The 16,144-nt window shown below is 41.6% G+C and overlaps 1 protein-coding gene across 3 annotated transcripts in view; it reads left to right on the plus strand.

The window, feature by feature from the left end:
* Positions 1-5,463: 5,463 nt before the first annotated feature.
* RASGRP1 (RAS guanyl releasing protein 1) overlaps positions 5,464-16,144 on the plus strand; it is a 47,367-nt gene continuing 36,686 nt past the window's right edge. For all 3 annotated transcript variants that reach the window (XR_009964943.1, XM_062619328.1, XM_062619329.1), the window contains exons 1-2: positions 5,464-5,591; positions 8,015-8,184. Coding sequence is in view for 2 of the 3 variants with exons in the window: in XM_062619328.1 (XP_062475312.1) it covers positions 5,560-5,591; positions 8,015-8,184 (202 nt within the window). In the remaining variant the exon portion in view is untranslated. The remainder of the gene's footprint in view (positions 5,592-8,014; positions 8,185-16,144) is intronic.

The raw sequence follows: 16,144 nt of genomic DNA on the forward strand, positions 1-16,144 counted from the left end.
GATTGTTTTTCCCATTTAAAAAGTGGGAGCAGAGGCATAAGGGAAAGGCCACAGAAGGTGTGGTACTTGAAATGAGACAATAATGACCTGTCCAAAAATCTAATTAGCATTACTTAGTAATTTGCATGATCAAAGTACATGTTTTTATTTAATTTTCAGTAGTGAATGCTCAGATTTGTGCAGTTTCTGCAGGTAAAAGAATGCCCATTCAGCATCAAAAACCTGAGGAACAGTCAACAGATATGCAGAAAGCTATTTTCAGCATCATTACTTGAAGGGCAAGGGACTGTAGAAGAGCCCACAGAAGATGCAACAAGCAGTTTTCAATTATCTCAGCCAGCAGACCACAATTGTACCTCTACAACCTTCTTTCCCTATTGACTACAAGCTATCTACCTTCTGTAACCAAAGCAGCTAAAAATGACAGCTCCCATCAGTATGCCTCCTTAACTGCCCCTACTATGATCTGAATTGAAGCAGAGTTGCTATGAAAAACATTGCATCTTCTTTTAAAGGCAATACTGACATCCATACACACAATGAAACAGGAATCTTGTAATTTTGGAGCAGACAATTGTTCAAGGGACTTCTCCATGATAACACTGTCATAACTTCAACAGCTTAAAGACACAGCCAGTACAAGATCCATAGGTAGAGACAATGCCTTTTACTAGACCAACCAGTATAATACAGGAAAAAGTATACGTATTTCCAGATGCTATTTTTAAAGTTTAGTAAAGCTTTCAACATAATTTTCTACAATATTCTTGCATTCAATCTGGGACATTGAGGTATGGATGGGTGAACAACTAGCTGCTTATCTACTAAAAAGCTGTTTGAATGGTTAGGCTCAGAGGGAATGGGTTGTACTCTAACTGGAAGTTGGCAGTAAGTAGCACAGGGGTCTATCCTGGGACCTGCCCACCTTACCACCACTTTTAAAACTCCCACCTCTGGGGGAGGTGATGCAGTAGACTCTTCTTAAGTTTGCAGGTAGCATCAAATTGAAATGAGAATTCAGCACACTTTAGGGCAGAGCTGCCATTCAGAGAGATCTAGATAGGATGGAGGAATGACTGATGGGAACTTCCGTGAAATTCAGCAAGGACAAATGCATAGTCCTGCACCTGGGAAGGAAGAGACCCTTGCACCAATGTAGGCTGGGGACTGCCTAGCTGCAGAGCAGCACTGTTGGGAAAAAGGTGGAGGTCTTGCCAGGCAGCAAGCAACAGGAGCCAGCAGTGTGCCCTGACAGCAGAGAAGGCCAACAGCACCCTGGGCTTTATTCACAGACACAGAGCCAGCAGATCAAGAGAACTGATTACACCACCTCTACTCAACACTCCAGACTGAGTGTAGTTCTGGGCTCCGCAGTACAGGAAGAACACTGACAAATTCCCCAGAGGGCAACTGAGATTGGAGGCTGGAGCAGTTGCCCTGTGAAGAGATGCTGAGGGAAGTGGGCCTTTTCAGCCTGGAAGAAGAGAAGAAGATGGCCTTGGGGGATGTAATAGCAGACTGGCTGTACTTCTGAGAAGGTTATTGAAAAGGAGCCAGGCTCTTCACAGCAGTGTGTGGCAGGAGTATGAGAGACAACAAATAAACTAAAATGACAGAAGATATTGATCAGATATAAGGATTTTTTTTTTTTTTTGCCATAAGAGCAGTCAAACATTACAACAGGTTGCTAGAGAAGCTGTGCAGTCTTCAGACTTGGGAGGCTTTCAGTATCCAACTGGATAGAGCCCTGAGCAACCAGGTCTGGTCCTCACAGCTGTGCTTTGAGCAGGGGGCTGGACCTGAGGTCCCTTCCAAATTCAGTCATTTTGTGATTCTGTGATTCTTTCCAGAAACCTTCTTCAAGCCTACTCAAAACCTTGCCTTTTGCTGACTGTGCCAGTTGGTCTGATAAAAGGTACTGCCTTTAACTACAGACTATGTCTTGCCTATAAGTTCCAAGACTGAAAACCATAAATGTTCCATCAAGCGGCAGCATGTAACACACCTCCATAGGTCACTGCTAGGATTGGACTCATTCAATCCATGCCACAAACTTTCTGAACTGACAAAAATGACTCACAAGTAGCTGTAATGATCAGCCTGAGTGTTCACTGAGAGTGGTATAATAAGCTAAGAAATGCTCTGGGAGAATCCAAAAGCAGTGAGACCTGGGTACTGCATGCTCTACTCGAGGTTCTGACAAATTTCCTAAGATTTTCCTTTTCCTTGTTCATAACTTTTAGTCTTGTCTCTTTTCCACCTTGTTCAGCAAAAGGCTAACTAGTGCACATTAATAGGTTTAACAGAAGCAGCCTTTAGAGAAGAAATGACAGTATAGAGGTAGATTGGATACGTAGATCTGTTAGTAGCACAGCTAATAACTTTTGTTAGATGTCTTTCACCTACAGCCCTTAAATGTAAGGAGGCACTGGCTACTGGGAGCTATCAATTTCTTGTTTTATTGCAGAAAAGCTGGAACCTCAGAGGCACCTTACTGACAACCCAATCACAACTCAAATGAAAGCAGTTTTTTTCATGTGCAATTGCTAGCAGGGCCTCACTGATGACTTGGTAAACCCAACGATTCTGATTACTACCTAGTTTGCATAACGTATGTTGACTTTTCACACAGTGACTTTTCATAGCTTTCCATTCGCTGTCCTTCTCTCCAGTTATGTTAACAAGCTTTCCTCCTTTTCTGGAATTGCTTCCTAAACTAGATTGTTCAGCTTGCCTTCCTAGTGTTGCCTACTGACACTGGCATCTAGCAGATGCTCTATCAGTACCAAGGAACCTTCTCATACATGATTCCACAAGTACAGCGAATAGCTTTAAAAATCAGGCTGTGATCTTACAATGATCTATGTAAAACAGACCTAAGCGAAAGCTATTGGGAAAATGTGCGTTCTTGCTCTCTTGCCATTGCTTGGTTGTGGCAGTGGTTGAGCTAATAGGAGTGGGTGGAGAAATGAATTAAATAATAGATGTTGTATGGCAGAATGTTTATCATTTTTAGTTGGGTTGGGTTTTTTGCCATTAATTTTTGTATGCAGCTCACTGTGTGGTTGTACAAGCTCCACTACTTGGACCATTGTAAAGAACAGGAATATGGACCCATGAAAGATGGCAAATTAAATGAGCTTAAAGCAGATAGAAAAGCACAGCTTAAGAAAATTATTTTCACTCTGCTTCAAGGCCAAGCTAGGTCCGTGGACTTGCACTAACTTAGAGGGAGAAAGGCGTATCTTGAAGTAAACAGAACTTCAAAGATCAGCTTGCACCAAGACAGAAAGTTGGTTCCAATGGTAAAATCCAATTTGTAAGTTACTATTGTTGCAAGATGTTCCAGGAATCTGAGCACAACAGTATAAAACCACCTGGCTGGTCATGTTCCCTTGGGAGTAATATGATACATTCTCTCTCCATCCTAGCCATTGTCATGTTGCAACTCTCTTAGCACGGCTCCTTTGGATCGTAAGTTATATTTTAAAGCAATCATCCACTGATTGAAGCACTGAGAACAGAATAAATATCTTGCTTTTCCACAGAGCAAATCTCTGAACCTCTGAGGACACAAACCAGGCATAAATCTACTTTATAGTAGAAACCCACTTCATCTGAAGAACGTTATATTGAAGGATCAGTATGTCAGACTGTTGTGTGGGCATGTAAGTTACAATTGAAATTTTGCATGAGATTGTCTACTGTGAGATTTACATACGGATTTCCTTCTGACCACAAAGGTATTGTGTGTATTGTTTCTGTCAAACCTCCGTTTATTTGTGTGTGTATGCACACACATGAACTGCTCAAGGAAAATGTGTTAAAGAAAAAGCAAAGATAGTTGGCAGGCACTTCTCCGAAGTATAATTCAGCCAGGAAATTGGCTTACCAACATAAATGCTACAGATAATATCACAGACCACATGACCTGTGGTCTTGGATGTATATGAACGTATTTTGTTTGTTAAACCACAGCAACCTTCGAGCTCTGTGCTAGAAATGGGCTGAAAACTCACTCAGAAGAACATCACCTACTGAATCACTGATAAGATTCCAGAAGTATGTGGGGTTTTTCCTTTTACCTGGAGGTTTTCAGCAAAGCAAAAGTCAGGTTCACACAGCTCCTGCTGTGATAATGGCTGTTACCACTCTCTCTGAGAAAAACGCCAGTGAGCTGTGTCCTTTGCAAAACTGATCATTTTGAAGACCTAAACAGAAATGTGCCCCGACTGTTGGCAGGGAATTATTCTGAATACCTGAATCTTACCAGTTAGCCTTAAAACTGAAGAAAGAGCTTATGAAAACTGTCTGGATCTCAGTGTGAGGCCCAGTGGCATTCTGATGACTGAGTAATTTTTAAGAACATAAACAGCGCTCTCAAAATAAGCTGTTGACTTTTTTTTGTTGACTCCAGCTGGCAGCTGGAGTGCCCTGTGACCCAGTACTTTTGTACTGCTCCGTGGAGTGTATTTCTCAACAGAAAACCATTTGATCAGAACAGAAGCTGCAGGATACAGGGCAAGTTTTCCCCTTCAGATTTTTTGTCTGGTTATTTCTCTTCAGAAGTAAAGGAGTTGTCAATGTTGAGTTGGAAGAGCTTTCAGGAACTCGTGATTATAGTAAAAGGACCATGAAAACTAGTGGGTCCCCATTCCTTGCTGTGCGGTTATACTGGAGGGGCGGTGTAAGGTGCCAAATAATCAGTCTTTAAAACCGCAAGTTTTAAAGTCAGTGTGGTGTGTATCACCTCCCTGCGCCAGCCCCAGCATCCCGCAGACACTGAGCATACCACGGGGCGGGGGTGCCGCGGGCTCCTGCCGACGCAGGGGTCAATGACCCGGCCACCTTGCCGTCTGCCCGGCCGCTCGCCAGGCTCCGCCGCGCACCACCCCGAGGCTGTCCGCCGAGGGTCCCGGGGCTGTCGGCCGCCTTCCGTCCGATTCTCCCCTGCCGCAGGTGTCTGCCGGGCCCTGGTGAACACCCCACCCCTCTGCTGGCGACCCAGCCAATCACTCCACCCGCAGCCACGTAACCCCGGTGCCGTCAGAGGCTGGGGTCTGGTCGCGGATTCACCCTCCAACATCCCCCCCCCAACAGCCGCTGTCCTCGGTCCCCGTAAGCCCCGATGGCTCATCCCGCCGTGGGGAGCGGGCTCTCCCTGCCCGCCCTGGCCCTGTACTGACCAGTTCCGCCAAAGTTGTGCTGTGGAAAAAGTTGCGGCGGTTTTAGAGCCGGATGGTGTGAGGCGGAGAGCGTGTTTCGGTACCCGGTAAATCCGGTGGCTTCAGAGAAGAGCAGCCCAGTAGCTCCGTACTTCCTTCTGCCGATAAGATCTTCGCCTGCGCTCGTCACGGGTGGCGGCGCCGCCGCCGCTGCCCCACTTGAATTGCTTTCAGGCTCCTCCCGAGGCGCGACGGGGAGCGGGAGAGCGGCGAGGCTGGAGGAGGCGATGCGCGGGGCCGCGCCGCTCTCCCCGGCCTCCCCCGCCCCGCGCAGCCCCGCTCCCTGCGCTGCGGGCAGACCCGGCCGGGCGGCGGAGCTGCGGCTGGCACCGGCATGGGAACCTTAAGGAAAAGGAGAGAAACCCCGTGAGTTGCGCTTTAATTCCCTCTGTCCTGTCTCCCGCTCTCTCAGGAAGGTGCCCGCCACGGGGCGGGCTGCGGTCCGGCGGTAGGTCTGGGGGTCACACGCCGCTGTGCCTGAGAGCGTGAGAAGCCCTCCCGGCGCGGTGGGGACGGGCGCGGTGGGCTGGTGCTGTGCTGCCCAGCGGGGGCTTCCGGGGGACGGTGGTCCGAGCGGCTGGGGCTCCCTGGAGGCCGGGTGAGAAAGAGGAAGGAAAGAAGCACTGGAGAGTGTGTGTGAGGGGAGGACATTGTTTTACCCTTTTGAGTACGGGTGTGCGCAGGGCAGGTCGGTCAGCCCGGGCTGAGAAAAACCTCACCTTACGGTCCCGGCGAGACGGCTGGGCGGGAGGGGTGGTGCGGCCTTCACCCGGGCTCCGGTTACCTGCGGCACCGCCGGCGGCCCGCGGAGCGAGGGGTCGGGGCGCAAGGCTCCTGCCCACCCTCCTAGCCGGGGGAACGCCACCTGCCCCGGTACCACTTCTGGAGCTGGTGATCATTTGTTTGTGGTTTCTTCCCACCGCCAGATAGGGTGCAATGGAAATGCAGGTTGCTCGTGTTGTGTGTTCCCCCCCCCCCCCCTCCGCACAGCTTTAATCTATTTTTTATGTCAAACAGCTGAGGCAAGGGGATCCATTCTAATGAATGACACGTTAGTCCCAGACGTGTCACCGGCTCAGTTTTGTTTGTCCAGTGCTGCCAAGTTGGCCACAGTGTTATTGCAAACTTTTTTTGGGGTGTGGACGCTTTAGTTTTTTCTACGCTCTGTTGCCAAGATCTAAAGATAACTTGTGCTGTAACTACTACTTCATTACTACTGCATTGCTAAGACCCTATGCTCTGTGTTCAAGAGGCACTGGAATAAAGCTAAGAGAGGGGTTTCAGCTTGTAAAAAGAAAACCCTGAAAGCTGAACAGACCCTTGCACTTTTCAGATGAGAACAGGAAGTCAGATCACAAAGCTAAGATGGAAATTTAGAGAAAGGGGGAAGGGAAGAGAACATTCTTTGCATAGGCACTGTTAGCTTAACTATGGAGGAGCTGCATGATGGTCACTACTTCTGCAGGATCTGGCCTGCATTTTCCTGACTTTTTTAACTATGAAGGCCTGGGTTCAGTGTTAGGTTGTGAGCGACATCACGTGTAGTTTCATGGCTTTCTCAGCGTTCAAATGAGACAGAAAAAGGCTTGACTAGGGTGAGGTAAGGTCCAGTCGGTCTTCATAAGGTGTGCTTATTTCCAGCTTCATCCAGGAGTGCCTGTATGGGAATGTTCGTGTCTTTTCCTTCCTTTTATGTATGTGATACGCACACTGGATAAATTTCTCTGCCTTTTTTCCCCAGGACTGTTTATTAATGAAGTCTAGTATATTGTTCAAAGAAAATTTGTATGAAAGCTGAAGGTAGCATCTTAAAGATGCGGGAGTCACTTGCTTAGGAAGACTGTGGAGTGTAAATTGCCCCTGAAATAAACCCAAATTTTATTGAAACACCAGTGGTTGTTGCCCTTTTGTGAGCTATATGGTTATATTCTCAAGTCAGATTTTGAGGTGGTTCCTGTTCTTTGCAGGCAAAAATGTTTCAGCACTTTTCATTGATATAAAAATGTATCTCTTTACTATTTCATGCAGAGTTATGAACTTGTATGCAGACAATAAACAGTCTTTCTTCTATCTGTAAACATACACATTCTTGAAATCTAAGATTTTATATGATCAAAATACAAGCCTAAAACTAGATATGGGCTTTATTTTGGTCCCTTTTATCTTTATTATTAAAGACATTAATCGTGCATGCAATTTTAAAACAACTTAGTAAGAAATAATAGTATAGAACAAATGCAAATTAATATGCTTTATTTGATTTGTTTTGGTTTTAATTGTTTAATTTTACTCCACTGTGAAGTTGCACTGATATTTTGTTTACTTAATAGTGATTTTCCAAATGATTAAAGCTAGTCTGGCATCTTCCAGAGTGTGTATTGTTTGATTATAGTTATATTTTTTCCACCTTTGCTTTTGGTGGGCACACAAATATGTGGTAGTAGATTACTGCATAACAATATTGCTGTTACATAGTTTGAGGGGGTTTTATGCTTATGCTGTAATGTAAACATAAGTCCCCAACAAAGAGCCAGTACTTCTGAAAATCTTGACAGATTATTCAAGGAGCTCTATAACTGTGTACTCTACAGTCCATGTTTAGAAGGGGGAGAGGGGGAAGGCACTTACTGAGCAGTCTCTTTGGTGTGCGTATTAAGTGGGAGGGTTAGGTTTTTCAGCACCCTAGCTACAGGGGGATAATAGTCTTAAATCTCTCCTCCTTTGCCATGCAGTGTAAAATTTACCATTGGATCTTCTTGTATTTACTTCACCATTGGGCTTTCTTTTAGGCAACCTGCCCAAGGATGCAGCACAGCCCCTGAATCAGCACATGAGCTGAAGCAGATTGGTCATTGTCCCAGCATCTCACATCTTACCCAGCTCACAATGGTGCCCTTGGGGCATTTAGCCAAAGGGGCCACTTTGGAAGATCTTCTTGAAACCTGCATTCAGTCTTTTGGTGAGTGGCTGGATGATTTTAGAATTTTGTTAATTTGTTACCATTCTGGCTACATTTAGGTCACTTAATAGTGAATTACATTGATTTATTAGTGGAGTAGAAAGGCATAACTGAGAACTTGCTATGCTGTAGGTGACCACATTCTTACAGGTTTGTGAATCTGTTTATGTCTATATATATGTGTGTAATATGTGCTAAGAGATTAGAGAGATTAGTGTGACTACTGCTTTTCCTTGAGAGAATACGACAGATGCCAGTCATCTATACTTCTATATGTGTGTTTTTTGTTGTTCCTTCAAGTACCAATTTGGTAAACTTTAGTAAGTAGTCACTGTATTCGCATATTGCAGTAATATTCTCAAAATGTTTGCAAACAGCGTGTTTATATAAAACATCTTGAAATTAGCAGGGCTATTTTTAAATTAGATGAATGAAATAGCATTGGATTGCTTCTTGTGTTATCTGTATGTATTTGAATTTGCTTCTCTACAAAACAGAAAGAATACAATCAAAAATCACAACTATACTTTTTTTAATCTATCAGTTACCTATCTGTCCTTTTACAATAAGAACTTTAATATATGAACAAGCATGACTGTTCCCTGAGTTCTACATTCCTAGTTTCTTTTTCCAACTTTTTTAATTACTAGATGTGTTTTCTTTTATATTATTAAAATATGTTAGTACTGAAGGCACTCAAAATGATTCTGAATAATTTGCTTGTAAGTAGTTCTTCTGTTTGTTAATTGCTGTCTTTCAGCCCTGTAGGCTATTCCCAAACCGTATGTGGCAAAGTCCTAGCTTCAGAGTAGTCTTTAGAAAATAAATGTACTTGAAAACCCACTAGGCTCTAAAATAATTAATCTATAGGTAAATAGTAACATATACTGGTGATCTAGTGATAAAGCACATAAATACTGTGTAAACATGTAAATAATGACTGATGTTTCACATTAATTGGAAATTTTTATGCTTTTTTTTTAAACCAACATGTTCAGAGAAATGCATGGCTGAGAAAAGCTGAAACAAGTAATTGTCAGTAACATTTTGCTTCTTTTTAGCTCTTTTCTCCTCCATTTAACTATTGTAAAGAACATACTCACCGGACTCTATAAAGCCCCAATTCCTAAATAAATGTCGATTAAGTTTTGGTTCACTGGGAGTCAGATAAGACATCTAAAGCCTGTGTAAGACCTTCATACAGTTTTAATATTGTGATTACTTGACCAAAATTAATGTGTCCACATTTCTATGAAAAAAAGGTATGATAAATATAATATAAAAATCTAGTAAAATTATTATGGTGATTGATTTCAAGTACTGTGGGTGAAACCCTGAATAGGAGATTATTGTTGGTTTAATTATGTTAATACTTTTTTAATACTTTTTTAATACTCTTTGTATAACAGCATACACATGCTTATGTGTTCTCAGATTCCTGGGCATCCTTATGTTACAAGGAATAAGGTGACAAAAGAAAGCAAACGTAACTGTCTAGTTCAGCTATATATGCATGTGAATCTTTCCAAAGGGTTTCTTACCTCAGTTAAGTAAGTCCACTAAATAGGGTTTTCTTGAAGCTTGACAGGGGGTATATAGGTCTAGCAAAGTGAATTGTAATGCATCTGCAAACATAATCTTAAACTCAGTGTTGATTATTAGGATTATGGTGTGTGGTGCCGAAGTTTAGATTTGGGCAATTCATAGTAGTGTCTGTATCTGTACATCTTTTCTGACATAATGCATATTTTTAAGCCATGTTGGAATTTCCCAGTAGAATATTTAAATAAATAGTAAAATACAACTGTTGCAACTATATATAACCTACATAACAAAGTTCTTTAAAGAAGGTTCTTGTAGCTACCAATAAAACCACTGTTCAAAGTTCGTTCACATTGTTGTGCTAATAAAGGAACAGGTGGAAAAAAATTTAATCTGGGATTTTGAGGAAAGGTGGAGGTAGGGAGAGAAATGGTGGGAAAACCCCATAGCTGCTGAATGATTAGTAGTAAACTGAGTGACTGAACAAATTTCTTTCCATGCATGGTACTAATGTAAAGCTATTGCTGTGTAATAGTTCTGTTCAGACTGAGGTTGTATCTTCAGTCTCACATTCAGTCTCACATATGCTGACCTATAATATTTTGGATATTATTTTAGAAATTAGTTATTGTGATCTGAGCAAGCTTTATTTCAACACTAAAAATGCAGAAACCCCTAAGACATGAGCACAGATTTCCTTTATATGTTTTAAGTTTACTTTCTGGAAAAAGCCCTTGATTCATTTGCTGTCTAGGGTTAAGGAGAGCAATATGCAGTAGGTAGAGATGATGCATCGCATTTCAGAATGTATACTGCATAATGTTAAGATCATACTGCACTTGCTAATAGTATGTGTACAATTACACAAACAATTCCTATATTAAGAATGCAGCTGAAATTATGCTTGTGGATTCAATTATACAAATTTGGGAAAAGCATATGTGTAAGAAAGGCTGCTGTCGACAATGATGTGTAAAGGAAGTGAGCAGCTTTTTGCCATATTTGCAGAGAATACCATGAGAAGTTCTGATCAAGAAAGTATTAAGAATTAATACAAACTTACAGCTATGAAGAACATGAGTATAAGTTATTTCATAGAATCATAGAATAGTTAGGGTTGGAAAGGACCTTAAGATCATCTAGTTCCAACCCCCCTGCCATGGGCAGGGACACCTCACACTAAACCATGCCACCCAAGGCTTTGTCCAACCTGGCCTTGAACACCACCAGTGTTCCTACAGTTATCCTACAGTAAGGATAAGAGGAAGAAATGAGAAGGCTAAGCTTTGCCACAGTCTTGTAAATGGATTCCAGGATGTTTTGTAGAAAGACAATTTTTGTCCAGACAGCCAAATTAATCCAAAATCTATGCAAAGGAGGCAAGAAGCAAAGATTGGGTCTTGGTGATATTGTCTGTGGATCCACAAGAGTGCTGGGTAGGTGATGATGCTAGAATGTGGACAGTATAGAATGAGTGATCTATTTATCTATTTATTTATTTATTTGTTAATTTATTTTAGAAAAGACCAGATGCTTTTTCAGTTTCATTAACTTAATCATCTAAACATCTACTTGGGGAGGATGAGTGTGTGCTCTTTCACTCACAAATTTGGTCTTCTTTAGCTTGAACTGAGCAATGATAGGCATGTGCTTTAGAGACAGTGAGGGTCATATGAGATACTGTTAAGTCATGTAGATGATCACTACATCTGAGAGACCAGCATTACATCAGTGTTTCAGTAGCATGATGAGAAGGGGGTGCTGAAAGCAGAGGTTTCTTCAAGTTCCATGAAAGTTTGCATCAGGATAGAATCATAGAATGGTTTGGGTTGGAAAGGACCTTAAGATCATCTAGTTCCAACCCCTCTGCCATGGGCAGGGACACCTCATACTAGACCGTGCTGCCCAAGCCTCTGTCCAACTTAGCCTTGAGCACTGCCAGGGGTGGAGCATTTACCACTTTTTTGGGCCACCTGTTCCAGTGCCTCACCACCCTTACAGTAAAGAGCTTCTTCCTTGTATCTAGCCTGAACATTTCTGTTTAAGTCTAAACCCGTTACCCTTGTCCTATCACTACAGTCCCTGACAGAGTCCCTCTCTGGCATGCTTGTAGGTCCACTTCAGATATTGGAAGGCTGCTATGAGTTCTCCATGCAGGGTGAGTAAGATGAATCACAGAATGGTTTGGGTTGGAAGGGACTTTGAAGATCATTTAGTTCCAACTCCCCTGCCATGGGCACAAACACCTTCCAATAGACCAGGTTGCTCCAAGCCCTGTTCAGCCTGGCCTTGAACACTTCTGGGGAAGGGGCTTCCACAACTCTTTGAAGACATTGTCCTTTGTCATTTCCCTATACGGTGTTGTATAAAGTCCCTCTCCAGCATTCTTGCAGTCCCCCTTTAGGCACTGGAAGACTGCTCTAAGGTCTCTCCAGAGCCTTCTCTTCTTCAGGTTGAATAAGCCCAACTCTCAGCCTTCATAGGAGAGGTGCTCTAGCCCTCTGATTATTATTGTGGCCCTCCTTCAGCCTCACTCCAGCAGTCCCTTCTTGTGTTGATTTTCTCTTAGGTGTTAGCTGCCTAAAACTGTACAAGTTAATCATAGTTAACATTTTATAGAATAAAAATTAATTACATTAGCAGAGCTGTCTAGTTATGTGAACAGATAATATTTCTATAGCTAACTCTTTTATCAATGCCATGCAAAAATATATTAAGTCTTAGGAATTCTGTGAGAGCCAAGAAAGTATTGCATCCAGTTTACAAACAATGAAGCTGGCAAGTTTGAGTTCTCTCATTAAGAGAACTATAGCCATTTTTTTCCTCTAAACTACAGAAAATTTGAAAATTGTATCCATTTCCTTCCTTTCAGTTATCTAGAAAAACCTACTGTACTCTTAACATAAATACATTTTTCAGTCTGGTTAAAACATACAGTAACTACTAAAACAATCACAGTTCAAGTACCGAGTTTATCTGTGTCCTTTTACCCAATTTACTATATGCCAAATTCTAACACAGAATTCTGACTCAAAAGCAGTTATTTCTTTCAAGGCCTATGCACATCCACGGAAGGCACATTTGGTCGTTTACTTCTGTTAGGTTTGCCTGAACAGTCATTTGTTTTTCTCTCACGCTCCACAAACTTGCAGGGTTCCACCCCTCAGCCCTGAAGCCTAGGCTGAGTGTTGAGGTCTCCAGTCCCAGTTAAAGTTAGTTAAACTTTAGTTTAAGTAAGCAGTTAAAGTTTGTTCATGGTATTGTTCTGTATTAAAAAGTTGTTGATCATTGTGTGTTAAGTAATCTGGGTGCGATTTGGTCAAATATAGTGCAGAAACTGTGGTATTGCTTTGCAACAGAAAGTACGTTAATAATCAATCACATTGTGGGAACAGAAGAGTCATTACTGCTTTGGAGAATTCATGACACTGTGGGAACAGAAGACTGGTTACTGCTCTGGAGAATTCTAAGTGCTGTTTAGCGGCCTATTAAAGTTAATTGTGATTGTACCAAAACGAAAATAGATTTCTGTTTTAACCCAATGTCTGTGGAAAAAACTTTCCCAAAGAAAAGAAACTTTACATATCTTTACATATAATTTTAAAGTTCTATTTAGCTAATTTGACTTCAGTCTTTTCAATAGCTCTTGACTTTGGAAAATTACAAGTAATAAGAAAAAAAATGAAGAAAGCTTAGACTTGCTTTATAAAGCAGTTTCCATTTTACTTACATATACCACAAGGATATGACAGAAAAGTCTACCTTCATACCTCTAAGTATAACTTCAGAAAAACAACATACATTTTATTTAACAATGCAAAAAAGCTTAGATAGCAATAGAAAATAATTAATTTTCCATTCATGTATGAGTTTAAGTCTTTCTTCACCTCAATCTTTGTATGAAGTTGAAGCAAGAAATGGCACTTGTCCTTTAAGCTTCCCCAAGCATTTTACTTTGTGTTAACTGTTTTCATTGTGTGTGCTTTAGTGTGAAGTCTTTCAGTGCTTTGCTGTGTGTTGCTAAGTGTAAAGACGTGTATTTGCATTGTTTTCTTAAAAGTCTGAAGAAGGGGTTTCCTTAGACTGTTATATAGTTCCCTGTATCTTTATGTTATGCAGGACAGACTGGAGATTAAAAGCTAAGATAGCTTTCTAAACATGATACCACCTTTTTCCCCCTATTTCTGAGATAGGTGCAAGTGCAAAAGCTGGCAAAAGGCAAAGGTAAGAGAATACCTGTCGGGAGCTGTTAAGATTGTATTGGAGATGACTTCAGGAATCTCCAAACACGCAATTTTAAGACTCAAATGTATATAGAAGTCATGTTAAGAAAAATTCAGTGCCTTGTGCCACCTCTATTGTGATGGAAGATCATTAAGAGAGAATATGGGTTTTCTGAGATGTGGAACTCTTTTGGCAGAGAACAGCAGTGTGAGATGTCAGGAGCTTCTTTTCTTTTTTAACCTTCACATTTTTTTTTAAAAAGATTCACCTTCAAAGTATTCACTTTGGGTGTGGGTGAGATTGTCTTCCCCTCTTGTTCAGGAGAACCAGTTATGTTTGATGTTGATCTCCAGTATGAAGTGTTTTAAAAAAGTATTTAAAAAAAAAGTGATTGTTTTAGGTTGAATAACATAGAAAATAATCAGATACCTTTATTAGTAATATTAAGGAATGACTTGCAACAGTACTTAGGAGGCATAAGATTCTGCTCTGCAGTAGGCCAGCTGGTACAGTGGGGCCAATAAAGCTTACACTTGAACACATGTAGGATTGTTTCTCTGATAAATATTGGGCATATTGCAGCTGGCTTGAATCAGCAATTGGGAAGCTTCTGTATGTAGATATTTGATAGTGCTACCTGCTGATTAGGTATGTTTTAAGTTTGGCATGAAGCTGTGAGGTTTTTCTGAAACTTTGGTTCTTTTGGTCCATGGTGAACAAGAGGTGTTTTAGTCTAAGAATGAACTGTTGTGGTTTAACTTCGGTCATCAGCCAAGCACCACACAGATGCTCACTTACCCCCCCACCTCAGTGGGAAGGGGGAGAGAACTGAAGGGTAAAACAGAGAAAACTTGTGGATTGAGATAAAGACAGTTTAATAAGTTAAAGGAGGAAAAAAAAAAACAAACAAACCAAACAAAAAAAAACAAAAACAAACAAAAAAAACCACACACACACAAAAAAAAAACAAAAACAAAAAAACAAACCCAAACCAAACAACCAAAACCCAGGCAAACCCAAGAAAAATATGTGATGTATAAAACCCTAATTGTCCATCACCAGCCCACTGATGCTCAGCCAGTTCCCAAGCAACAGCATCCCTGGCAAACTTCCACCTACTTTTTATTTCTGAGCATGACATAATATGATACGGAGTATCCCTTTGATCATTTGGGATCAGCTGTCCTGGTTGTGTCCCCTCCTAGCTTCTTGCCCACCTTCAGCCTTCTTGCTGGTGAAGCAGTGTGGGAAGGCATGCCCCAACTCTTGTGTTAGAAGCTAGTTTTCCAGAGTGTCTGTAAGCACTAATTCCAGAAATATACCTAGAAGTTAAAGGAAAGACTAGGAAGCTTAGGTATGTAAGGGAGGGAAGCCTGAAACAGTAGGTCAGAAATATTAGAGCAGGAGTCATAATTTTCATCAGTAATGAAAATTAAGGCCAGGAACTGGGATCTAAGCAGTCTTCAACATCAGCATCTCAGAGGAAAGCAGCTTGGTGTCTGCCAGGTGTTACAGTTTCAACTTTCAGATAGGTCTGACTTCCTGCTTCCTTGAATCTTTTGACCAGCTGCCCCAGGATCAATCATGCAGTTAGAAACTTATTATAAAACACTGCAGTTGTGGGATGACTAAGTGCTAAGCATGCAGCTGGGTTCAGTGGTCAGTTGTGATACCAGCCTTGGAAGTTTCTGATTCTGTTCTGGAAGTCTCCTTTGTCTTGTCCATCAATACTTAAGCCAGCACAGCTGTGTTGCCAGGCATTACACTTGAATTATTCAAGAGTTGCCTGCAGCTCAAAAGCTGCACGTGGCTTCAGTATCATGATTTAAAGCATTGTAAAAGTCTTGAACTCACAAATTCTGTTTTGTAGGCTTTGGAGAAAAAAAGACTATTTGATTAAAAAGTTCTCATCTAAATTTGCTAAAATCAGTATTTTAAACATGCTGTAGAACAATGTATGGGGGGAGGGTGTGTGGTAACTTTTTATCTTGTTCTATGTACTTGATCTGAATTTCCAAGGCTAATGGAGTGCTTTCCACCCACATTTAATCTGGTTTCTCTCGAAGTACATTTTAATTTCTGAAAATCATCCCATCTCCTCTTGACAAGAGCTTTTATCTTCTTGTTTTCATTTTAAAGAATTACCCACCCAGAGCTCTTTCTGCAAGATGTAGTTTTCCAAAAAGCTGTTTCT

The sequence above is a fragment of the Pezoporus occidentalis genome, unplaced genomic scaffold (genome assembly GCF_034315485.1).
Source record: "Pezoporus occidentalis ecotype Australia unplaced genomic scaffold, CSIRO_AGI_Poc_V1 ctg21, whole genome shotgun sequence".
NCBI classification, from domain to species: Eukaryota; Metazoa; Chordata; class Aves; order Psittaciformes; family Psittacidae; genus Pezoporus; species Pezoporus occidentalis.